This window comes from Xenopus laevis, chromosome 4L, assembly GCF_017654675.1.
Source record: "Xenopus laevis strain J_2021 chromosome 4L, Xenopus_laevis_v10.1, whole genome shotgun sequence".
Classification (NCBI taxonomy): domain Eukaryota; kingdom Metazoa; phylum Chordata; class Amphibia; order Anura; family Pipidae; genus Xenopus; species Xenopus laevis.
Genome location: NC_054377.1, coordinates 116,219,893 through 116,247,565, shown reverse-complemented (window position 1 = coordinate 116,247,565; position 27,673 = coordinate 116,219,893). Strand labels below are relative to the sequence as shown.

The 27,673-nt window shown below is 38.9% G+C and overlaps 1 protein-coding gene across 1 annotated transcript; it reads right to left on the bottom strand.

Moving 5' to 3' along the window:
- Nucleotides 1–53: 53 nt before the first annotated feature.
- scyl3.L (SCY1 like pseudokinase 3 L homeolog) lies at nucleotides 54–26,794 on the bottom strand. The gene is given in 12 exon segments (NM_001091462.1): nucleotides 54–1,559; nucleotides 2,488–3,137; nucleotides 4,470–4,619; nucleotides 12,456–12,627; nucleotides 13,329–13,516; nucleotides 13,931–14,070; nucleotides 16,227–16,304; nucleotides 18,031–18,136; nucleotides 18,610–18,712; nucleotides 21,192–21,305; nucleotides 22,316–22,501; nucleotides 26,344–26,794. Coding segments are annotated over 12 exon segments (2,118 nt in total). The 5' UTR covers nucleotides 26,509–26,794; the 3' UTR covers nucleotides 54–1,493.
- Nucleotides 26,795–27,673: the final 879 nt, after the last annotated feature.

The window sequence follows — 27,673 nt, the reverse complement described above, 5'->3', positions numbered from 1 at the left end:
CCGGTATGTATTCATAGGATCAGCCTACAACGTGGAATTAGACCTCGCCTGAATCTCTCCCACAAGGATCAGCATTCCTTTATTTTTAGATTTGCATCATAAAACACACTTATAGCTGAATATAATCTTATAGTTCCATTTGCAGTATTTTCCCAAATATGAATTTTGAAGCTCAGGCTTCTCTAATCAGCCATTTCCAACCCAGCAGGTTCACGACAAGCCCCTCATCACCTCCCACTGAGCCCCTATTTGGTTTCCAATCCCATAGAAAGAAGGAAGGAGAGTAACATGGCCTCTGGTTTCTTATTGCTGCACCAACGTGCGATTAGCCACAATTTTCCTGGAGCATTTACAGCTACAGCTCTAATTTAATAATTAGGGATGCACCAAATCCACTATTTTGGATTCGGCTGAACCCCCAAATCCTTTGTGAAATATTCGGCCGAATACCGAACCGAATCCTAATTTGCATATACAAATTAAGGATGGGAAGGGTAAAACACTTTTTGCTTCTTTGTTTTGTGACAAAAAGTCACACGATTTTCTTCCCCCTCCTAATTTGCATATGCAATTTAGAATTTGGTTCGGCTGGGCAGACAGATTTGGCCGAATCCGAATCCTGCTGAAAAAGGCCGAATCCTGAACCGAATCGTGGATTTGGTGTATCCCTATTAATAATGCAATTTGGAGAACACTTATTCCTTAGTGAAATCAGTGGTGCAAATGTGAATAGACATGAAATAGAATACTGCTGCTGCTGCTTAGGCCTTTCATGTGGATGTTTAAGGCCCATGGTCCCTTGCCGAGTTGCAATGAGAAGAGCAAGGAGAGACGAGTGTATAGCAGAGCCCGTGGAACATACCAGTGCATCACACAGGCGTCCATGTTCCCTCTCCGCTGTTCATTCACAGAAATCACTTATGTGCACTTGATCTTACCTCCCTACTCACGGGTTTGATACAAGTGTGCAGGACAAGGGGATAAATGAGGCAGGTTGTTCTCCGTAAAACAGAAAACCATATATTACAGGCAGCCTTTGGCACTCTAGTTGTGTCTGAACTACAACTCCCACCACTGCCTGAAGCTTGGGGTATGCTGGGAGCTGTAGTTTTAGCTAGGGTGCCAGAGGCTGCCAATCCCTGCTGGATATAGGAAATTTGTGGCATTATTTCAGGATGTGCATAAAAAAAAGCCTGGCACCATGGAAATTGGCAGAGGGTTTCAACTAAATCTTTTTCATTCAAGCTCCAAGTCTTGTACAAAAGTGTCGTGTCCCCAGTTTAAAACAGTTCCATCTGTAAGATATAAAATCTGTGAATGTATCTCCTTCATTCCAACAGTATCACCTATACTCAAAGAAGTGCCCTTGTGCATGTGACTGCAGCGCTCCCTCATATCACTGCATACAGCGCACTCCTCACAGTCTCTTGCTAGCGGGTCCCACAGGGTGTCACTTTTTCATTACGTAACTTGGGCTGCACGCCCTGAAAGGGTCACCAGGTATTTGCATCCTCCTCCCAGCTGAAGTCATTTTCTTCTCCCCAACCTTCTCCTTCCGCCTGCAGAGCCAATCAGAAACAGCCTCTGTCATGCATGTCATGAGATGCAAAGTGTCTCTGTCATGTGTCTATATTCTATATTTCCCCTTTAAGGTCCAACATTCAGTCAGGGCTTTTAAATGACATGTAAACCCCCTCCATAAAAATGTAATCAGTGAACAGCCTCTTTGAAATCTTTAGATAACGGTCACTAGGGTTGTTATAAGTTTAACAGTAAGGCTGCAGTGTTCCCTTAATCACTTAGCATTCCTTCTCCTCCTCTAACCCACTCAGCCCCATGGGAATTTACTTTGACTCTTGACTTATGAGCATGCTCAGTTCTTCTCAGCTCAGATAACTAAACACACCCTCCAGTCTAACAGCCAATGAAGAGTTGGCATTGCTGGTTCCCATAGAAACTCTAGCTGTCTGATCCTATTTATTTGTCCTAACCACCTCTCCTGAGCTCAGCTTAACCATTACACTGCACAACCCCAGCAGAACTTTTTATCAAAGTATGTTGTGCCTGTGTAACCCTTTATTCTGCATTGCATGAACTTTACACATACATGCCCTGTTTGCAGATGTCACGGATGATGTTTTAGAGGGAAAATGGCCGCCGGGCTATTTGTTTTAGTAAAATGTGATGCCACTGGCAAATGGAGGGGGTATAATACAAATGATGTGGCTTGGGTTGGGATGGGAAGATATGCCCAACTTATATACATGGTAGAAAATGTAGGATTTACATGTCCTTTAAGCTCATAAAAGATTTAAAGAATAACAAATACGGTTGGGAATTTGATATTGCTGGATATTGCATTATATGTTCTCATCAATGTAAATTTGAGGCTAACACCTGAACCTGTCATTGCTGAATGTGGACAGAAACAAATCTTTTCTCCCCAATGAGCATGAGCCTTGCAGGAGTAGAATCTATAGGACTTACCTCTGGAACTGCAGCAGCTGCAAACTTAGAGGAGAAAGCAGTTGTTTGGGAACCTTCTTGTTCAGTTTTAGTATCTTCAGAATGTGCAAGGATTGCGTTTGTTCCAGTAGTCAAGTTAAACACGGATGAGGACACTTTGATATCGGGCGCCATGTCTGCAAATAAGTCGAGCTCGGGATCTCTGCTTGTGCTTTTCACTTTAATTGTGAATTCATCTCCTAGACCAAACCCCACAACGGATTTCTTTTCTATGGCTTGTGGGGGTTTAGAATAAGTTAAAACAAGTGGGTTTGTTCCTTTAGTCTGCCTTGAAGCAGCCGAGTTACTGTCCAAGCGAAGGCTGGAAGTTAAATGAGAAGGACTGGAGCTGCTTTCACCAGAGACTGGACCTTTAGCAGTCGCTGCTTCAGTAATGTCATCAGATGAGCCAAAGTCGTCCCATGGTTCAGTGTCCTGGAGCTTATGATTCATAGTTTCCTCTGCTGCTCGCTCCACTTTCACATTCTGCTCCTCCATCTCCAACGGCTCTGGTTCACTCCAGTCCACCCAGTCTTCTGCCGGCTTGTTTATAGAATGCTGGCTGGTTACGCTGGACTTTGTGAGGTCGGTAATTCCATTCACAGATGCAGGAACAGATGAACAACGGTCCCCTATACAGAGTAAAAAAAGGGGAAACAATAAATAGTAATAGGTTTGCATGTTGGTATGATAGTTCTCTGCTTGCTCAGTGAGCCACACCCTGTCCTGAAAAATAATCCTATTTTCTACTCATGCGATACCATCATTACTGGCAGGAATCAGTTCACATGGAGAGCCACTCAAAGTTAAAAGGAAAATATAAATGTTCACAAAGAACTTGTACACAAGAGCATACAGTTATGTGCCCATACTTCCTTTCCTATATTCATGGATATTGCCAGCTGCAACTGAAAAAACAATCCATATTGTTATAGTAAAGATATTTTTGACCATCAGATGGGCCAGGGAATGCAAGAAGGCATTGGCCCAAATTTACTAAACAGCAGTAAACAATGCCACTCGTTTAGTACTTGAAATGACTAGTTATTAGCCAATAATAACCAATGAATAATATAATGCCAGGACAGACAGTGCTTTATACAAAACAATAGATTCTTTACAAAAAGGGCCATGCTAGGATAGTACATGTGACTGTATTTCCAATGAAGGGTAGCTTTATTCCCTTGCTAAACTTTCAATACCCACAATGCACTGTGGGCACACAACAGTTTTTATTGCAGTGCTGCTAAAGCTTATAAGATATACTTATATGATAGGCTTGTGGAATTGTAACTATGGGCCTATACAAACTGTGAATGAGTCCATATTTCCCCCATTTTTCAGAAACAATGAAATGACACCTTAAAGAGAAGGAAAGGTTAAAACTAAGTAAGCTTTATCAGAAAGGTCTATATAAATACACCAGTAACCCCTCAAAGTAATGCTGCTCTGAGTCCTCTGTCAAAAGAAACACAGCATTTCTTTCCTTCTATTGTGTACACATGGACTATCTGTTTCCAGCTTGAACCTCCTTGCCCCAGGCGTGAGCATGCTCAGTTTGCTCCTCTCTCCCTCCCTGCTGTAATCTGAGCCCAGAGCTATGAGTGAGCAGGGAGAGACTCCGGCAGGAAGTGATGTCACACCAAGTTAATACTGCAGCTACTATCCTAAACAAACAGAGAGCATCTGGAAAGGTTTACTCAGGTATGGTAAAACATTCTACAGAATAAATATAGCATTCTAGCTTGCACTATTGCAGCTAATCTACTGACAATAAAATGCCTCCGTAGCTTTCCTTCTCCTTTAAATGAGTAAATATTGGTCTTTCTGAGATCATGGGAATAAAAGGAGTGTACATAGTAATCTTTGGGGAATAGAATGTGGTGACAAAGTTGCAGAACCATAGAGAGATGCTGTTATTGACAAATATACACCACTGAAACATAAAAAAAGGTGCAACTTACCATTTGTGATTGTGCTGGAAGAGTTGGAGCGCTGCTGGAGTAAGAGAGTGCTTGGGTTGCCTTGCTTGATCCCCATGAGACTGCCTTTAGCAAGTACATTCTCCTGATTCAGCAACATCTGCTGTTTATAGAGGGAATGCACTGGGGAACCTGCAGGGAAACACAAGAGGCAGATGTCACTGCTGATACAAACAGCCTTCACTCATCTGCTATTGGTCACCCACAATCACATTTCCCAAGGCGACATCATTTCTGATTGGACCCCACTTTATTAGCTCTAGTAGTGTGTGCTATTAATATCCTCATATTAGCACATGGGACTGCAATTAGCCTACACACACGTGGATTGTCTAATTGACTAATGAGTGCCTAAAACAGGGAGTGGATATATGCTGGAGTCATGCTATACACAGAGGGGTCACAGAAGTTCCACGTGTTCCTGGTATGGAAATCGTGCGCTTGGCCTCACTCCCTAGGTATCTTCTTCTTCAAGTTCATGCAAAAATAAATAAATAAAAAAAAATTAAAAAGCAGCCAGCAGAGACACTCTTCTCAGTGCTGAGCTCTTCGTAACAGCACTGCAGCAGAACAGCTATAGACTGCAGCAGAAACAATGCAGAAACGGTGCCTGGCTTCACAGAGACAGACAATTTGCAGGCAGATCTGGAGAGAGATCAGCTCACTTTTAGGGTCTGAGCCGAGACGTGCCAAAGCACCATCCACCCGCACGTCACACTGGAAGAAGAGAGAACGTGGAGGAGCTGGAAAGACCCGAAGAGTGACAAGTTCTGGAAAGTACGGAGAAACCCGGAAGAAGCCGCTGCCAGGAAGATCCAAACAACAAGAGCAGACACTAAAGCCGGAACCGCGGGACATCTTCACTAGTATCCGGGACAGTGGGACACACACCGAAAATCGGGACTGTCCCGAGTTATGCGGGACAGTTGGGAGGTATGGGATAGCTTTTTAGCAAGTGAGGGAATACAGGGTTATGGAAGATAGCTCATAGTACAAGTTGATCCAGGGGCTGGTCAGGAAGAAATTTTTTTCCCCCTCTGAGGCAAATTGCAGAGGCTTCAGATGGGGTTTTTTTTGCCTTCCTCTGGATCAACTGGCAGTTAGGCAGGTTAAGAAAAAAAGTTAAAAGGTTGAACTTGATGGACGTGTGTCTTTTTTCGACCTAACTTACTATGTAAATGTCTGGCTGTCTACATTCTCTGCACTACTGGTTCTGACTACTAAAACATTAATGCAAGCCAGCAGAGGAGGTGAACTGAACTTCTGCTCTATTGCTTCAAGAGCCAGAAACCAAAAAGGGACAAAAAAAACATTTAAAATCAATTCTATGCAAATATTTTTAAAAGGATTGAAAACAGACAGATCTGTACATGAATGAATAAATGGCGTTGCATTGCAGACGATTGCCTTGTATTGCATGTAGCTTATGCCAAATGGGAACAACAATCAATTATCATTCCCGTGTGCCACAGGCCATGCGCTTCCGACTGACAGTAATGGAAAATAATGGACTTTGGCTTTGGGCAAGACTCTAACACATCGCCTAAACAGCACAGATCAATGATGTGTTAGAGACAACTATCCATCAAAAATAGCCAACTCCGACACAAAGCTGCATGAACAGAGACAAATGCTGAGAGGAGGAGAGTGAGAAGTAATTAGATTATTGCAGAAATGGTACAGCATCTTGCAATTATATTTAGGCAGTGTTAAAGCTCATATTAAAGATTTGTTTAATCCCCTTTAAAGGAATGAAGTCAGTGCTGTACTTAGTAAGCAAACTGTCACCTAGTAAACAGGCTGTAAATAGTCATTTCAGATACATATCACGTAATCCTTATCTGCAATATATTGGGTTGGAACTCAAATTTCTAGGGCCAGCCAAAGGCTGTAAAGTTTCTATACAAGTCATATGTATAGAGCCTGGACTGAAGAGGTGTTCTGTCTATTATTTTAAGTCCATCTTTCATACTTTATTAAAAAGGGCATGGTTTCCTTTCTATCCTTACTCCCTCCACTGGAAATAAGCTAGGAACAGATAGAGAGTGAGCTCTGAGTCATGTGCTTATTCCCTTTCAAACCCACCATTGCTGCCAGTCAGTCTGAACAAACAAGGGAATATGATGGACTGGGGGTACAGCTGGGAACAAGGATAATTGGATAATCTTCCCCCAAGAAAATACATTCGTCACACCCAAAGTAACACATGCACGGATCCTTCTGCCTGGCCGAACCAAATCCTAATTTACATATGCAAATTACGGGTGGGAAGAGGAAACCATTTTTTTACATTCTTGTTTTGTGAAAAAAAAGTCAAGATTTCCCTCCTCCCCCTAATTTGCATATCCAAATTAGGATTCGATTCGGCCAGAAGGATTCGGCAGAATCGGAATCCTGCTGAAAATGGCCGAATCCTGAACTCTGGATTTGGCGCATCCCTAATTTTAGTATGTTATAGAATGATTAATTCTAAGCAACGTTTCACTTGTCCTCCATTTTTTTTTTATTTATTGTTTTTGAATAATTTGTTTCTTCGGATTCTTTGTAGTTTTTACATGGGGGTCACTGACCCGATTTAAAACAAAAGTGATCTGTACAGGCTACAAATTTATTGTTACGGCTACTTTGTATTACTCTTTTTATTCAGGCCTCTGGTATTCATATTCAAGTCTTTTATTCAACTCAATGCATGGTTGCTAGGGTAATTTGGATACTCTCTCTCTCTCTCTCTCTCAGTTCATTTGAAAATGAACAACCTCTTTAAGGATTAATGCTTTTTTTTTTTTTTTTACCACTTTTAGAATGTTATATGTTGAATACAAAACAAAAGTATAGCAATAATTGGCTTTTATTGATTATAAAATTTCCCAGGACATGTGATGTAGTGTATATACTACACTGAACCTGTATTACAGGAAATGCACTCATCATATTTTATTGCTGCTCCATTTTGACTGCATAAAGTAAATACAGCCTGTGTCCTTGGAGCATTTAGCAAAAATCCCACATTCTTGGAAGGAAGAATCGAACAGAATAATCGTGTGCCATTTTGACATTCCTCATGTGATAGCAGCTTGAAATGTCTAAAATCTACATCACAGGATAGACACATAATGTGATCTACTCAATACAACCACAAAAACCCTACTGGATCAGTACTGGCAGATTTATAAAGGTTTGAGTTTGAGGTGGTTTTTTTTTTTTTTTTTTTTTGTTTGGTCACTCACATTTTCAGGTTAAAAAAAAAAAAAAACCTCAAATTTTTCAAGATTTATTATACCCCGACCCTGGAAATGGCTTGAATCAGAAAATACATCATCTAAAACATGTCGGGGTCATGTAGGAGTAGGGTTGCCACCTTTTCTAGAAAAAAATACCGGCCTTCTTATATATTTCTATATATCTTTTTTCCCTATTAATAACATTGGGATCAACCATCATTTTTACCGGCCAGGCCTGTAAAATACCGGCCAGGTGGCAACCCCATGTAGGAGTCAATGGCAGGGGTCCCTTGAATCATTTAAAGGGGGTGTAAAGTCAAAAAATGAAATTCCTTTAACGGGTCCACGGTCTAAAAATAAACCTCTTGTCAATATACTTCCATTAAGAATTCGGTACCTTTTTCATAAAAATCATGATTATCTGCGCTCCAGCTCCCCCTTCTCTTTATGCGCACGGACTTCAGCCTGCATGAATTCCACAACACGACCCGTGGCTGTAGTGTCAGGGAGAGTGTGTGGAGTTGTTATGGAGGTCAGCTTTAGGAACAAAAGGATAAATTAAATTAACCTGAAGTAGCTCTTATCTTGAAGTAAAGCAGCCACGGGCCGGCCCGCCGTGTTGAGGAATTCATGCAGGCTAAAGTCCGTACACATAGAGAGAAGCTGGAGCGCAGATAATCATGATTTTTATGAAAAAGGTACAGAATTTTTAATGTTAGTATATTGACAATAGGTTTATTTTTAGACAGTGGACCAGTTAAAGGAGTTTCATTTTTTGACTTTACATCCCCTTTAAAGATGTTAATAGCCTTTATGATGTTCTGAGTTTTTTCTGGAGGGTTTTGCCCTCGATTACTTCGAGGGCTTCACAAATCGAATTTGCAGAATCATTTTTTTTCCATTTGAGTTTTACCATTCGAGTTGTGAGTTCATTCGAGGTGTAGGAAAAAAAAAAACCTCACATTCAACCTTTGATAAATAACCCCCTTAATACTCCCACCATTATCAGTTGTAGAACAACGTCAATAAAAATAAAACAAATAAATAATTTCAGAAAAAAGGGGGAATGTAAGAAACAACTTCACGTTCTTTATAGAGACAAAATATCCATCAAGTCCAAATTTCTAAGACATCTAAATACGCCAATATATTCCAAATGCAACAACTAATGAAAAAATATATTATGTCCTTAATCTGAGCACGTTAATAAATAAAAGCGATGAAGAGTTCTGTATTGTCCTAATGAACTGGATATTCCACGTTCATGAGCATGAATTCCCGTCATAATGGCTGCCGCATAACAGATTATAATTTGTTGGAGAAGAGAAACAGTCGACAGTCCCAGTGTTTTAAATATACACATTTACAAAAGGGATTGCTCTAAAAATCCTGATTAGTTGAAGCAGAACACAAGGTAGTGAGAAGGCCAAGGCCAGATGAGAAATGGTGATTCTTTTTACTATGAATCTGGTTCCAAATGAATTCAATTCTGTTCTCAAGATATCATTAGCTTTTGAAGTTTGATCAGTATTTCCTCCAAATGGGATTTTATCGCTATTGGTGCCATACAAATGTGGACACTGGAAAGGATAAATCCAGCAAAATAATGTGGGTGGAGGCAAAGGAAATGACAAACTATATGGTGTTCCATTTTGTTATAAAGGATGCTTCTCCATCATTGGTGGCTAGGAGTGCAACATTTAACATCATATATCAGTCGGCAATTTCACAAGTACTGGACAGAAAAGGCCCCCAGGCCCGTGCCATCAGGCTTAATCAGTGATACCAAAGAAAGGGCCACTCAGCATTCCCGAACAAGAGGTAGTAACGAAAAATACGTTAAACAAGTGATTTTCCATATTGTTGATGATCGAGCTCTACTGTAATAATGTACTCATCCTGCAGTGTGCTGGGATTTATACTGAATATAGCTAATGAATGTTGCCTTGAGATTAGAGCTGAATACAGGACATCGGTTTTCCACAAATGAAACATCCATTTTGCCTACAGCCCAAGCGTTTCAGTTAAATCCAGTCAGGAGGAGAGTGAACAGAAGTATATGGTATATCTATAAAGAGAAACCCAACATTTTAGTGGTCTTAAAATATGTCTGTAAAAAAGAACGATGACTGGTATCATACACTGCTTCTTAGATACGCTGTCCAATGTATGGATGAAGACGGAAGAATCAAATCAAAACCCCCATTTTAAGTTTTCCAGGGGGCCAGAAAAAATGGTGTAAAATGCAGGAAAATGTAAAATCAGGGAACTGTATTATGCATAATATATATGTGGGACCACAAAACAACAATGTAAAATGAGGGAAAACTTAAAATCAGGGGATGTAAAATTGAGGTTTCACTATATTCTATATAAATAGCGAATGCTAATTTAGTCCTCAAACAAACCATTAGCTGAGCTGAGAATTTCATGATACTGGGTCGTTTTTCATCTTCCCATTGATGCACTTCAGTAAATGTCTAGATACTTATATATTCTATTTCTATACCTTTTGGTATCTTTATGAATAAAGAGGAAAGATATTATAGAGTTGTGAATCCTTAGCATACCTTGTAGTGATAGAGAAAATAAGTCTTAGACACATCCAGTGACAATGGCTGAGCAGCTGATCACTTAACCCTCTATAAGCACCCATGGACATTCAGACATGTCATGGTGATTACAAGACAACAATACCGCCAAAGAATGCTTAAAAAAAAAAAAAAGCTTCCTTTCCAGCAAAAAGAACAACAGTCCTTTTTGGTCTTTGGGTCTGACTATCATAACAATGTACTAGAAGTCATTGTGAAACTTTAAAGGAAAAGTAATGCCAAAACATCTATGTTTTCTAAAGAAATTACAATATAATGTACGGTTGCCCTGCACTGGTAAAATTGGTGCGTTTGCTTCAGAAAAAAAACTCATTTATATAACAAGCTGCTGTAAAGCCATGAGGGCAGCCATTCAAGCACAGAACACATAGCAGATTTGTTCTGAAGAATCCCATTGTATACTACAGAGATTATCTGTTATCTGCTGTGTATCATGTGCCTTTTCTCCTTTTTCAGCTTCAAATGTCTGCCCCGATGGCTACACAGCTGCTTGTTTATATAAACTATAGTAGAGTTTCTGAAGCAAACACACCAACCGTATTAGTGCCGAGCAAAAGTACATTATATTTTCATTACTTTAGGACACTTTCATTTTTTGATGTTACTGTTCCAACCTCTAATGTGAACTATAGAAAAAAAAAACTATAAAATAAAAAAAGAATGAATGTATGCAAATATCAGAACAGGCACCTTATTTGCCCTTTGGCCAGCAATGCTGGCACGCAAAGGGTGAATGCTAGAAGAAAGAAAGGCTGTCGCAAGAATGACAGAACTGCTGCAATAAATGTAATAGCTCAATCACATACCATGTTGTTATAAACCTACTTCTCTCTTGGCTGAATACTGAGCAGCCTCATACACACACTTAATTACAAGTTGAAGTTTTGTTTATCTAAATACAATATTGCCCCTATATAGTTAATGGACGTGTTTCATATGCCCCAATAATCTTCTCCCAAAAGAAGGAAGGTACAATAAATAAAAAACACTTACGCCCAGGGAACCTTTGCTTTGGCAGTGTATTTCCACCAGCAAAGGAATGTGACTGCTCATTCTGCCTATCACTGCAATACATAGTGGCTTCTTGTCACCAGTTAGGACAGGAAGATTTTGGCCAAAAAAAAATAAAAAAAATAAATCACATCTGAGCATTAGCAGTTAGGCCTATGGCACAGAGCTTGAGAGGCCAGTTGTTTCTCCTACAGTGGAGCAAATACTCTGCACTCCACTGGCCTTTACTTTAGACTTAATGGCAGCACACAGTAGAATTATTACTATAAGCAGGTTTAATTAGAGAGTGTAAAATAATTGTATTATGAATTGAATAGTTATTTGTAAAGCGATTTGGTCAAAATGTAAATATTGGTTCCTGCAAATCAGATTGTAATGCTTTCACACATTGATCTCCCATAGACTGTAGTTATCTCTGTATTAATTAAGTACTAAAAACCAAATGACAAAATGAGCTTTCTTTCTAGTAGCGCCTGGCTGTCCTGTCCAAATTAATGTAAGGTTCTGTTCATGCAAAGGCAAAAGGAAGGATTCACTGCAATATAACTGTGAAAACAATGGTCTATAATGGGGTTTTTGTACACTGAACAGTGTTTAGTTGCAAAGATATCTTCTTTGAATTGCCAGTAGCACACATAGTCTCAGTACATTCCTCCCAAGCTGTGTGTTCCCTACAGAGCTAATAAAGATGGAGAGAAGTGTCCTGTGGGGAAAATTAGCTTTGCATTGCCTCTAACAGCAGTTGTTTACTAAAATATTGAGCCTCCTTCATGACAACCTGTTCTTGTGGAAGAGCAGCTAAATATTCCCTTTGCCATTATAGTTTCATTTCTAGGCTGTAATTCTGTGCTTCCATTGTCTGAATGTAGCAAATAAATAGAATCTTAAATTATAAAATAGAGACTACGGGTTAAAAAAAAAATGACATACCAAAAAAACCACAGACTGCATAATGAAGACCAACCGAAAATAGTGTTGGAATATCACATAATATTGAAACTTCATTTTTAAAGTTTACTTTTCCTTTACTTACTGCTGGGCTGATAACAGTAATAAATAATGTAAAACAACAGTTCACATAAGTAAAACAGTTATAAGAGCAATCAGTAAATGGATATAGGCACCTTCTGGAGTGATGTCGGAGTTTTTTGTAAATCCCGGCGTTGTACTTTTGAAGATCTTTACCCTTCCTCCTCCTACAACCGTCTCAGGCCCAAGCAGACAGACTAAGGCAGCCAGGCCACGAAGAGTAACTGCCACCAGCATATCACTGGTGTCTCTCAAGCCCAGGAGAACCTGATAAAAGAAGCACAACAGAACAAGTACATTATTCCCCACTGGTTTATTACTGAAGCAAGTACATTAATAAACAGATTATTAAGTACAGGTACGAGATGCGTTTTACGAAAAGCAATTATCCAGAAAGCTCAGAATTACGGAAAGGCCATCTCCCATAGACAATTTATCCACATAACTCATTTTTTTTTTTAAATTATTTCCTTTTTCTCTGTAATAATAAACTAGTACCGTGTACTTGATCCCGACTAAGATATAACTTATCCTTACTGGAAGAAAAGCCAGCCTATTGGGTTTATTTAATGTTGACATGATTTTCTAGTAGACTTAAGGTATCAAGATCCAAACTACAGAAAGATCCATTATCAGAAAACCCCAGGTCACGAGCATTCTGGATAACAGGTCCCTTACCTGTATATTCATGATTATGCTGTATACGCACATAGCAACCTTTTAGAACACTGCTTTAAATAGCCATTCTGCAGCTGGCCTATGGCTGATATATTTAAGGCTATGGTCAGTTAAACATAGTAATTTAGGTTGAAAAAAGACACAGGTCCATCAAGTTCAACCTTTTAACTTTTATTAACCTGCCTAAATGCCATATTGCTCCCATGTTGTTTATTGCTTGCCAAGTTATTATCTCAGTTTTGTACCCTAAAAAAAGGGTAATAGTAACCAAATACTTGCGTCTCCCTGACCTGTGGAAGAAGGATATCTTTTAGTTCCTTCAAAGTAAAAAGCTCTCCATAGGCATCAATGTGAGTCAGCAAAACCACCCGCACATGTTCTTCATGAACTTCGAACATTTTCATCAACACAGGGATGACCCGACTCTGAAAGAGTGCTGGGGACAGAAGGCAGTCTTCTCTGGTTCTCCCCATAATATCTATTTGAGAAAAGCAAGAGAGGAAGACAATGAGGAAATATGGTTTCCAAATATCATGTGTCTACTATTAGAGACTAAATAGGCAAGCATTATAAAATACATTAAAAAAATTATAACATTTAGTTGAGAATTGTTTGTATCATAATCAAAATGCTAAGAGAGAACCATATGCTTATACTTGTTCAGAGCCAATAAAGCATAGCATACTTTATCTCCTCACCTTCAGGTATCTAGCACCAAATGAGATTTTACAGCCAACATCCCAGTATAAATGACACTGATGTTGGGTATGTAGTTTGCACACTGACACTCATCCAAAATCCATCCAAAGGAACTACTAGTCCATACAATCAACTTGTTTGAGTCAGTGGTTCTTTATTGCATAATAGAAAAAGGTAAAGAGCAGAAAGGTACCTCTTTTTGGCCTGAGAAGATGGGGTAGGAAGCTTTTTACTGCCACTGGTTCTGCAAACACCAGCTGATTCAGTAATAGAGGAACCAGCCGTGAAGAGATAAGTTCCTCTGGCAAAGATGATACTCTGTCTAAAAGAAATCTGCACACAGAGAACGATTTTATAATGACAGTATCGAACAAGAACATGCAAGACTTGATTAAATTGTGGAAACATAACCACAATCATTAACATACAGTTAGGACCGTAACATTTTTGGACAGAGAACTTTTTTCTAATTTTGGTTCTGTACATTACCACAATGAATTTAAAATTAAACAACTCAAATGCAGTTGAACTGCAGACTTTCAGCTTTAATTCAGTGGGTTGAACAAAACGATTGCATAAAAATGTGAGAAACTAAAGCCTTTTTTAACACAATCACTTCATTCCAGGGGCTTAAAAGTAATTAGACAAATTGAAAAACTGAAAATAAAATGTTCATTTCTAATACTTGGTTGAAAACCCTTTGCTGGCAATGACAGCCTGAAGCGTTGAACTCATGGACATCACCAGATTCTGGGTTTCCTCCTTTTTAATGCTCTGCCAGGCCTTTACTGCAGCGGCTTTCAGTTGCTGTTTGTTTGTGGGTCTTTCTGTCCGAAGTTTAGTCTTCAACAAGTGAAATGCAGCTCAATTGGGTTCAGATCAGGTGACTGACTTGGCCATTCAAGAATATTCCACTTCTATGCTTTAATAAACTCCTGGGTTGCTTTGGCTGTATGTTTCGGGTCATTATGAAACGCCTCCCAATCAATTTGACTCCATTTAGCTGGATTTGAGCAGACAGTGTCTCTGAACACCTCAGAATTCATTCGACTTCTTCTGTCCTGTGTCACATCATGGATAAACACTAGTGTCCCAGTGCCACTCGCAGCCATGCACGCCCAAGTCATCACACTGCCTCCGCCATGTTTTATAGAAATGTGGTATGATTTGGATCATGCCTTCTCCATACTTTTTTCTTGCCATCATTCTGATAGAGGTTAATCTTGGTTTCATCTGTCCAAATAATGTTTTTCCAGAACTGTGCTGGCTTTTTTTTTTTTTTTTTATATGAGTGGCTTGCACCATGCAGTGCACCCTCTGTATTTACTTTCATGCAGTCTTCTCTTTATGGTAGACTTGAATATCAATACACCTCCCTCTTGGAGAGTGTTGTTTACTGTTGTGAATGGGTTTCTCTCCACCATGGAAATGATTCTGTGATCATCCACCCCTGTTGTCTTCCGTGGACATCCAGGTCTTTTTGCGTTGCCGAGTTCACCGGTGTTTTATTTCTCTCTCAGGATGTACCAAACTGTCGATTTTGACACTCCTAATATTGTAGCAATTTTTCGGATGGGTTTTTTCTGTTTTTGCAGCTTAAGGATGGCTTGTTTTACCTGCATGGAGAGCTCCTTCAATCGCATGTTTGTTCACAGCAAAATCTTCCCCATACAAGCACCCCCCCCCCCTCCAGTCAACTACAGGGCTTTTATCTACTTCATTGATAATGAAATAACGAAGGAATAGTCCTTGAAATAGCCTTTGAGTCAATGGTCCAAGCCCCTGAAATTAAGTGTTTGTGTTAAAAAAAGGCTTTAGTTCCTCACATTTTATGCAATCTTTTTGTTCAACCCACTGAATTTAAGCAGAAAGTCTGAAGTTCAACTGCATCTGAGTGGTTTCATTTAAAATTCATTGTGGTGATGTACAGAACCAAAATTAGAAAAAAGTTGTCTCTGTCCAAAGATTTGTGGGCCTAACTGTATTTCCAGCCTATTGAATAGTAAGCATGCTGCCAACATTTCAGAGCTGGAGTCTATTTTAGCAGCTCTCCTTCTTCAACTGTACAAGAGAGGCATTTATAAGTGACCATGGCAACAGAAAATAATTATACAGAACAGAAACCATTTAAAATAGAGAACATTTCTGAGCGGAGGTCCACTTGTCATCGCTACATGAGCTTCAGGCACCATGATTTCTATAAATTACAATGGTGCATAAGAGCAGTTACTAACAGATGGGCTTTATTCACAACTATGAATAGGCAGGTATATTGCTTGCCAATCTATTAATTTCACTAGAAAATCTGCAATGGGTTGCAAAAGTATCAGAAAGTAATTCCGATGATGTTATAATACAGCTTTTCAGATAGCTGATCATGCATTCTCTACAGGGCTCAGTTTGATTCCCCTCAGAAGTAAAGGGAAAGAGGATTGGCCTGCAACATTACTGGGAAAAGACATGTGCAACATTTGCCATTTAAAACTCACTTGAAAAATTCATTCTTCTCCTCTTCTGTTTTTACAGTTAAGCTTTCCAAAAAGTTTACCACTTCTACAAAATCATTCCTGTGCAATGAAGAAAACAAAATTGAAGCTGGAAATTTGCAAAAAAAAAAAGATCATTTATGATTTATAACAAATATCACAGTTCACGCAAACACAATGTATACTACCAAAAACACATCATTTGGTTGTTTTCTTTTCTGGTTGTGTAACAAAATTATTATCTGCTTGGTCAATACATATGCTGCATGCATCCTGCGAAGAAAGGAAAAAGCTAGGACAGCTTTAAAGGAACAGTTCAGTGTAAAAATAAAAACTGGGTAAATAGATAAGCTGTGCAAAATAAAAAATGTTTCTAATATAGTTAGGCAAAAATGTAATCTATAACAGCTGGAGTGACTGGATGTATAACATAATAGTCAGAATCCAACCTGCTTTTCAGCACTCTAACTCTGAGTTAGTCAGCGACTTAAAGGGGTGCAATTGATCCTCAGCATTCAGCTCAGATTCAAAAGCAACAGATATGACCCATGTGCCCCCCTCAAGTCTCTGATTGGTTACTGCCTGGTAACCAGTCAGTGTAAACCAAGAGAGCTGAAAAGCAGGAAGTAGTGTTCTGGCTATTATGTTACACATCCAGTCACTCCAGCCTTTATACATTACATTTTTGGCTAACTAACTATATTAGAAACATGTTTTATTTTGCACAGCCTAACTATTTACCCAGTTTTTATTTTTACACTGAACAATTCCTTTAAGGCAGATCAATCAAGTACTGAAATGTGTGTCTGAACTCCTGAAAGAGGAGACCATTTTCAGTTTGGGGGGGGGGGGGGGGGGGTTCTCTTTTAATAAACTTTAGTAGTGCAGGTATGGGATCAGTTATCAGTAAACCAGTTACCCAGAAAGCTTAGATTTATGGGAAGGCCATTTTTTTTTTAAAGATTTTTATTTTTTAATTTTTCATCAAATAATTCAAAATTTAAAAACATATGAATAATTCAAAATTTTAAAACATACTTCCTTTTTCTCTGTAATTATAAAAGAGTACCTTGTAGTTGATCCCAAATAGGACAAAATTAATTCTTATTAGAAGCAAAACAACCCTTTTGCTTTTATTTTCTTTTAGGACTTTAAGGGGGGTATTTATCTTAGTCCGAATTTATCTCAATATTTTCTGCTACAAACGCTGATCAAATCTGCTCAGATATTTTTACGCTTATTTATTATTATTACATATTCCCAAAAATTAGCTTTGCGGGAAAAAAAAAATTGATCTTTTTCATCCGATATTCACGATTTTTTTTCGAATTTTCACCAAAAACTTTGGGGTATTGCATGAAGCCCAGTGCACATCAAAAAATCATTGGGACTTCTCCCATTGACTTAGGGTAGGACTCCACGAGAAATTTTGTCGCGATCCGACGCGCTGCGACAAAAATAAGGTAGGAGATAGAATTGTCGCAACCTTGATCCAACACGACACGACTGTCAGATGCAGACGCTGCGTCTGCATCAGACAGTCGTGTTGGTTCAATGCTGTGACACCATGCAACAATTCTATCTCCTACCTTATTTTTGTTGCATGCGCGTCAGATCGCGACAAAAATCGCTCGTGGAGTCCTACCCTTATATGCAACCTCAACAGGTCCGAGATGCCGGATTTTCAGATTCTGACTTTTCCATCCTCAGGGTTTAATAAATTCTGAAAATTTTTTAATTTTTTAAAAGTCAGATTTTATACGAGAAAAGGAACCAATACCAAGGTGGTAGTCAAGCAATTACATACCTAAAGAAATCATGGGATAGTAAAGTGGACAGTGCAGGTCGGAGTTCTGGCTCTGGATTCAGAAGAAAATTTTTCACGGTTGATTTGAAGCTGCAAAGGGGTTCACCTAAAAATTGCAATAGATAAAATGTTCACAATTTTGCACATCACTTTTCGTTACACAAAACATGTGCGGTTCTTGTTCATCCTTACTTGCCCCTTGTAAATTAGGGTTTGGTTCATTGTTCGGCAGAATCTTTCACAAAGGATTCGGCTGAATCCCAAAATGGTGGATTCGGTACATCTCTACATAAAGTGCAGCAATTAAAAATGTTTGCAAATGTGTAACTAACTTTTTAATTACCTTTAACAGTAACAAATCAGTCTCACTAAAGATATCAAAAAAGTGGTCTATATTTTGCATGTTATATAACACTTAGAAAATTGGTGATAGTAAAAAAAAAAAATCCCATCCTCCCCTGCAGTAAAGGCAATTAGTGTCAAGAAGCTTAGAGCAGAATACAGAGGAGACATTTCTATAGTTAGTACTCTGCATAATCCTTAGGGATAGGTATGGCATGCATGAAAGAAGATACTTACTCTGATCGTTTACTTGGGCCAGGAGGCTTTCAATCAGTTGGCCAAATGAGAATGCATCACGGGCATGACTGAGGGCCATTGGAATCATCCCAAATTCTGCCGACTGTACAAAAACAAAAATGAACATTCGTGGCAAGAACTTCTTCAAAATGATGTTTGTTCTGGAGAATAGTTAAAACTGTACATGACCACAAACACTGCACCACTAGAACCTGCACTAGTGACCTATTTCTCAGACCAAACCTGCACTGCCATATTTCCTTTTGAAAACATCATTAAAAATTACAAAGTCATTAAAAAAATGAAGTATATTGACACTTTAAAATACCATTACCAATTACAGCCAAAAAACCATTAATCCATGGGGGGTCAGTGCTAAAGAGCTAGGGGAAGAGAGTACCCACCTATCATCAGCATATAGTGTTTAAATCTAAATGTAAAATAGGAACACAACAAAGCATAAGGCAAGAATAGGTGGTGGTGTTGAACTACAACACTCAAAAAAACTACTACACTATAAGATCCTTCTATGCTGTATTCTTACTTCCCCTAGCTCTTTAGTGTTGACCCCCATAGATTGTTGTTTTTTTGGCTGAACATTGTGCTCGAGGAGAACGAGTCTTTTCCGGGTCAGATTAAAAAAAGGGGAACTCCAAAGACTTTGGACAATCTTTCTTTTAGCATATTTTGGTTTTTATCCTCCTTACCAATTACAGTTTCAGCTGTTCTGCCATTCACAACACCAAGTATTAATTCACAAAACATGATATGTTCTCCTTTGAGCTCCTATTTTATTTAAGTAGATCGGACAGAAACGCGAGGAATGGGATATAAATATAGATTATTGTGTATGTCAATTTCTAGTAGCTACTCAGAGAACTGATGATAGAGGTGTCATTAATTAAGTCAGCCAAGAACAATCCTCAGGGATCTGAAAAAAGGTTTACGAAGAAGTATCTCGAGACCCACAAATCACCATCACACCTACTGTGGAAACCAGTACACAGAGGAATAGTGCACCGGTGACTGCAATAATAACCACAGGCCCTGCAAATACAACAATTCATGTAGTAAATAAATGTAATATTTTGTTTGGAAATGCCTTTGTCTTTCAAAGCAGAACATAATCACAGTGGCTAAAAAAAACAAACAAAAAACACTTGTGTTGACCAAAATATCCAAGAAATACTTAAAACAAAGCCAACAAATACCCGGAAAGGGGGGGGGGTCTGAACTTTCAGCATAACCTTAATTACACTATAGTAAAAAATTACAAAACAAGGGGTTAATAATGTGTAAATGTAATCCCTTTAAGATCAAGTTACATGGGATGCTTTCTCCATACATACATATAAATCTCCACATCAGTTAATATCATTCCCCTTATTTTTCTGCATGTGTTTATTATTATTATTGGTATTATTAAAAAAATGAATGATTTTTAAATCCATAACTAGTATAGGTATATTGGTTCGGGTAATGGCGTTAATAATACACAAGAGCCGTGAATATCTTGTAAATTATATACTTATAAACGGTGAGTTCTGATGTCATCAGTTATAAACAGTGCGTTTTGATGTCATTTCTGTCACGACTCACTGAAACTTGTGTATCATAATAAATAAAGTACCCCCAGTTGCAAAATATGAGGATATTAGAAGTTACCTCAGAGTTCCATGACCTGTATAAAAACACTCGGCCTTGTGTTTTTATATGGTCATGGATCTCCTCGGTAACTTATAATATCCTTATATTTTACAAGAGTGGTACTTTATTCCCTATATAAACGGTGCTTAGTGATGTCATTGGTTACAATATGAGCTTAATGATGTCATTTCTGTCACATGACTCACTGAAACTTGTGTGTTGCAAAATATGAGGATATTAGAAGTCCCCTTGGAGTTCCATACCTGTATAAAAACGCTTAACCTTCAGCCTCGTGCTTTTACATGATCATGGAACTCCTTGGTAACTAATAATATCCTTTTATTTTACAAGAGGGGGTACTTTATTCACTATATAATGAAGAACTATACACCTGCTACGGACAACCAGGAGCATATGCAGCAATAGCCAGGACCAGATTTGTTGCCCAGCTTGTTGCCCAGTACCAAAAAGTGGATGTGACACTCTGCAGTTATATAGTTGGTACCAGGGTACATTGAACTGCAGACAATGTGATTGGGGAGGGGTGCTCATTTACAAACAGCTAAAGGAGTGGTATAGTTCTCCTTTAACTGACTGTAGAATTTCTGTTTCTTTACGCACGTAAATAGCAAATAGTCCTTGCTTTTTAAAGCAGCAGTAATTATAAACAGTACTTTAGTGTATGCACAAAACATTCCTTTCTGTGTATAGAGGAAACCAGAAAATGCAAATAGCATTTTTTAGACCAGCTGTTATCAATATTTATAAATTCAACCAAGTATAAAAAATATCAAGTAATGACCTGGGACTTGGTATCAAACTCAAACAGGATACACTGCAAGTTAAAAAATGCATCGATTTCATTTGACAGGATAACAACAGAATAATGGAGAACAGCATTTGTAAAACACCGACATCCCTTGAAGAACACCTACCTCAGGAGACACTTCTGTTAGATTACAGACCATTTCCATGCCGCCAAGCTTCCAGTGTCCATCTTCACTCACAAACACAGAGGACAGACAGACATTGTTGTGGGACACTTTACCCTGTGCAAGTAAGAATTAAGGGAAAGTAGTTTTATTTTCCTCAAAAACAGTGCTTAGTACAGGCAAATAGTTATGAAAATACAGTTGTATGGCATTGTATACATTGTATGGCTTTTAGTATGATTTAGAGAGTGATATTCTTTGCAATAGGTTTTCATTTTTTATTATTTGTGGTTTTTGAGTTATTTAGCTTTTTATTCAGCAGCTCTTCAGTTTGCAATTTCAGCTATCTGGTTGTTAGGATCCAAATTATCCTAGCAACCAGGCATTCTTTTAAATAAGAGTCTAAAATAAAAATAGGATAGGACCCGAACAGATCCGAACAGTTCAGTACAAAAAGTATCAAAAACAATACATTTGTAGCCTTACAGAGCATTTGTTTTAGATGGGGTCAATGACCCCCATTTTAAAGTTGGAAAGAATCATAAGAAGCAGGCAAATAATTCAAAAACTATAAAAAAAGAAAACCAAATGAAAAGTTGCTAAGATTTAGCCATTCTACAACATACTAAAAGTTAACTTAAAGCTGAATCACCCCTTTAAGTTACCTTTTAATATGTTGTAGAATAACTAATTTTAGGAAACTTTTTAATGGGTCTTCATTATTTATTTTTTATAGTTTTTGAATTATTTGCCTTCTTCTGACTCTTTCCAGCTTTCAAATGGGGGTTACTGAACCCATCTAAAAAACAAATTCTCTGTAAGGCTACTTATGTATTGTTATTGCTACTTTTTATTGCTCATCTTTCTATTCAGCACTCTACTATTATACTGTTATTCAAACCAGTTCATGGCTGCTAGGGTAATGAGAACCCTATCAACCAGATGGCTGAAATTGAAAACTCGAGAGCCTCTGAATAAAATGAAATAACTCATAAAGAAAAAAACAAATCACCAAAAAATTGCAACAATCTCAGAATATCACTCTCTACATCATACTAAAAGTTAATATAAAGGTGAAGAACTGTTTAACTGTTTAACTATTTAATGGTTTAACTATATAGTATTACCCGATCATGTAAGAAAACCAGAGCTTGCAAAACATCATAGATGCCAGCACAGATTTCATCTGTTGATAACTTTTCGAGAAGCATCTCCAGAGGCTGCACCCGTTCTGTAACCAAGTAGATTCCATCCTGCTCCACTGTACAAGACAAGAAGCGTAGCAGGCACGGGTGACGCAGTGTTTTCAGGTGCTAAATATGAGAAATAAAAACAATATAACAGCGCAAAAAATAAATAAATGAATAACATTTAAAATTAGATCTTCCATGAGACTCCAGTGCAAACAAAGACATATCAAGACCAATCGTACTTCTGACCCTTATTCTGGGTGCTCAAACCAGTGCCAGGTAATTGATTCAGAGATCTGCAAGTACATTTTTTCATTCAGTCAATTAGTGAGATGAAATCTGACTGGAGTCATGCGTAATAATCTTCACAGAAGAGAACAAATCACTTTATAATTAATAGATAAGCCTTAAACAGTAGGTAAGGTCTAAAGGTCACATCTGCAAGTTGCTGTGAATTCTGTCAATCTTTAGAAAGAATAGTTGAAAAGGAATTGCCCATTCTATACCATAATAAAAGTAAACTTAAAGGTGACCTACCACTTTAAAGAGGAAAGTGTCAAAATAGCTTATCTCTGACAGTAACATTGCATGATCCTGAAGGGATTTTGTATTGTCTTTTGTTTCTATAGGACCAAAATATTACATGGAGCGTTACAAAGAATATTTAATTGCTCCCATCAGATGCATTTGTATGTATAGTATGTACCCCCTATGTGCCATATACTGGAGTGCTGGTAACCAAGTCCCAGTGTGTTTTGTGGGTTTCTCTCTATTCACTGCAAGATTGCAGGTGAGCTGGCAACTCGTGATCTCAGTTGCTAGCTGGCATGGAAAGGGTTAAGATAATACTTTTTGTTTACACTTTGTACAAGAATAAAGTTAATGGAATCAATTTATTTGCCTTGATTTGTTTAACAACTGCAAAACAAACAGTGTTCTTTCTTCATCAGAAACCTTATTCTACACTAGCTGGTAGATTAAGGGCACGGTTTTCCCTAAGGTACTAAATAATGAACACCATCCCATAGAGGGCCAATATTCCCCTTGTTCAAAAAAAAAAAAAAAAAAAAAAAAAAAGGATTTCCAAAAATCTCTGAAGCACACTGATCAGATTTTGCGATCGCAAAAGGTGGTTTATTAGCTCAAAAGGTAGACATCAATTCAGTTCATGGATCTTTCGGAGTCAATAAACCACCTTTGCAATCGCAAAATCTGATCAGTGTGTTGCAGCGATTTTGGACTTTCCTATGGCTTCTTCTGACCCTGAGCAGGCTGTCTTATAGACGGTTTAGCACCTGAAACGGTGTGCCGGTAACAGGTAGAGCACTCAAATATTGTGCACAAAATAGAGAGTGTGATGAACTTGAATTTCTATTGCTTTATAACAGAAATGTCTATGTTTTATTTTTATTTATGCTACTAGATGCAAACAGTAAACCGAACATGCTTTCAATCAGCAACTAAAATAACAAAAAGAAAAAAGCCGGCTCTAATCTCTTCTGGACATTAGTGAAACAAATATGTGAATCAATACTACTTCTAAAATTCACGGGTTAAATCCCTTAATAATGATCCAAATCGTTTGTTACTAAAGAACCGCTGGGTAATCCTTACCAAACAGACGGATTTGACCTGGGTGTCCAGACCCCAGGCCCTTCACTTAGAATATTAGAAAATGGAAAACAGCCGAAGGGCTTTTCACTCACCAAGTTGGCCAAGTGGTCCGGGTGCCGTGCCCCGAACCCGTAGCTTAGGCAAACTTTAGTCTTCAAAATAAATCTGCACGCACTCCTGCGACCACAGCCATGAGGGTAAAAGAATAACTTTATTCCATGTAGTTAAAAGGTATGCGTCCTAACGCGTTTCATATCAGCAGATACGTAATCATAGGCACTAGTGCCTATGATTACGTATCTGCTGATACGAAACGCGTTAGGACGCATACCTTTTAACTACATGGAATAAAGTTATTCTTTTACCCTCATGGCTGTGGTCGCAGGAGTGCGTGCAGATTTATTTTGAAGACTTTCATTCAGCAACTTACATAGAGCAACCGTGGAAGGAGAACAAGGCAATTTATCCAAATACCCTTTTTTAGTCAAATTCTCTGTACAATGACGTCCACTTTATATAGATCAGAGAAACAGACTGCAGCTGATAATGATTAATGATAAGAGCATGCCCCTTCATCACATGTGTTATGTTTCATTTAAAGGGTAGGTAAGTCCAAAAGATGAAAAGCAAAGGTACTGGATTCAAGCACAAGGAAGGCCCAAAAGCCAAAGAGCATATTATACGATTTTACTCTGCTAAGTGCATCTACTGTAAGTGTACTAATGGATGACTGGGAAATGCAAGTCCCCTCTGCCTGGGGAAAGTAAATGTAGTGATTGGATTCACTCAGGAGGTGCCTAACATATTGGTGCCCTCCAATCAATCAGCCTTTCCTTATTCTTTAAGCTAGGTTTACACAAATAGATCTGATCTTCATGAAACAAGCAGCTCTGTACCCCATTTGGCCATCAAATTTGGCTGATCTGATCATTAGGCCCCCTGTTTGCTTCAGAAGCTCTTGTATAATTTGTATAAATAAGCTATTATGCAGTTACAGGGCTGCAGGGTGCATAACAAATAAAAGATAAGCAATTTACATCATACTGCTTTAGTACATAAAAGGAAGTACAAGTCTATATAAACCTTTTTCAACAGGGGCAAATTAAATATAAATGTTTTGTCCTGGAAAGGTATATCATTGAATTATCAGTGCACAGATAAGGAGTCCATTATGCAGGTGGATTAGCCGTGCACTGGAAATCTAATCAGAAGATTAATTTTCCTTGTTTGCCCTGTTTAGCTCAAGAAATAATCAGAAAACATTGGCAAAAAGTCTCATGTTTAAAAAGGATGCATACCTACCCTTTAAAGACCATGTGGTGGAGCACATGTGTAATATAAGCTTTATGTAGAGGGTTTGGGTGCTCACTATAGTGATGTGCAGGTCAGGAAAAACTCAACCAACCAGCAATCCTTTAACCCACAAACTGTTGCCATTATGACCCACAACCACACACGCTGTTCTCTATTTCTGAGCGCTCCTCTGGTTCCAAGACACAGAATTTTTGGGAGCCATGGATGAGTTTACTTCCCCAGTTTGACCCAATTGTAACCCACATGGATTGGCCAAATTTCAACCAGAACTGGTGCACTATTAATCAGTTTAAAGGAACAGGACATGCTCAGAAACGTGTCACTATCTTCTTAATAAGATATGTGGTGCTAACCTTACTTTTTGATAGTATCCCCTGCCTTCTCGTAGACCAACATTACAGTGTCACAGCTCCGCCCCCTGCTGTCACAGGAAATGACATCATTAATGGCAACAGGGCAAAGTCCTGACAGGAAGGGTCAATATTTACATTTGTCCTCAGCCTACTGAGACTTTGGCCCAAAGTGAAAATGTTGCTGTTTTGATTGAAAATAAAACAATAAACAAAGCATTTCCAGCACAAGCCTTGTTCATTGCCCTCGTGTTGGACACGGTGGTCCCTTTAAGTGAAGAAAACCGGGGTCTAATGTTATTCTTGGCTCTTTACATAAAAATTGTGCAAGCAATCATATAAAATGTACCTTCTTGTGAAACATAGATTACTTCCAGATGCTGGGCAAGTGAATAGAACCTTTAAATGGATATAAAACATTGTCACAGTGTGGTGTTCCTGGCACCTCAGTCGTACATAAAGTTTCCTTGCGTACATATGGACAGAGGGAGCCATTATATGAGGCTTTATACTTTCCCAAGAGCTGCAGGTGGAACTACAGAAAACGGCAGACAATTGAGGAAGCAAGGAATGCGTTTCAGGGGAGAGAGAACACTTAGAAGCTTCCTGAGAGTTGGAACAATGTGATACACGGATCTAAGGCAACGCTGACAGAATGGAAGCCCAGAATAAGCTCAAGCCACTCACCTTGGCAGCTTTATCCACTTTATCCTGATTCTCGGGCTGATAGACAAACACAGAGGCAGGGCGCCCCTCGGCCAGGAGGGCAGGGTATATGGTCAGGCCAGACGGTTGAGTCCAGGGAGGATCTTGGAGAGTGAATCCTCGCAGGGAGCTGTTCTCCGAGCCCATAATACTGCAGCCGTAGGAAGGGATGGCTACCCTGAAGCCTGCCAGCGGTGCTTATATAGCTGCCCTGTGCTTACGAAATGATTGTACCTCGGGAGCAGGCCGGCGCAGTCTGTACAGTACAGAAGCCTACAGCATCGTAGCTCAGCTCGGAGAGTCGCTCTGTCTAATCCCGGCACAAACCCCTCAGGAACGCGTTCCTTAGCAGCAAGCCAGGCTCCACTGACAGACAGCTCATTCCTCCTTCCTCCTAACCCGGAAACGCTCGCAATCCATGTCACTATCCTCCAGCCTTCCCCCAGCAGCCATTAACAAGGGCCGGACGAGATCGTGATTGGCTGAAACCGAGGAAACGCCACATTGTGACTCTATCACTGCCAGAAGCGGAAGGTAAATCCTAGCGCCGGAAAGGCTCGTCCTAGATGTTATGGTCACGTGGCTGTGAGTGGGCGGGCCTGAGCCTTAGTATTGGACAGGAAGGGTCGGGGTTACGCCTATAACCGAGGAGACACGGGGGAAGTCGAGGCTTCATTCAAACAAATTAAAATTGTATTAAAGGGGTGCTTCACCTTAAAGTTAACTGTCGCTATGTTATAGAATGCCAAATTCTAAGCAACTTTTTAATTGGTCTTCCTGATTTATTTATATATATTTTTATACTTTTTTTTAATTATTTGCCTTTTTCTTCTGACCCCAAATAAAAAACAAATGCTGTGTAATGTATTGTTATTGCTACTTTTTATTACTCCTCTTTCTATTCATATTCCAGTCTTTTATTCAAATCAGTACATGGTTGCTGGGGGAATTTGGACCCTAGCAACCAGACGGATAACATTGCAAACTGGACAGCTGCTGAGTAAAAAGTTAAATAATTGATAAACCACAAATAAAATGAAAAGCAATTGCAAATTGTCTCAGAATATCTCTCTCTACATCAGTGATCCCCAACCAGTGGCTCATGAACAACATGTTACTCACCAACCCTTGTGTGTTGCTCCCAGTGGCCTCAAAGTGGGTTCTTATCTTCCAGTTCCAGGCTTGGAGGCAAGTTTTAGTTGCATAAAAACAGTTATACTGCCAAACAGAGCCTCCAGTAGATAGGCCAAATTCGACTTAGATTTGAATTGGAAATACTTTGAATATTCGACCATTCGAAAATCAAAGTACT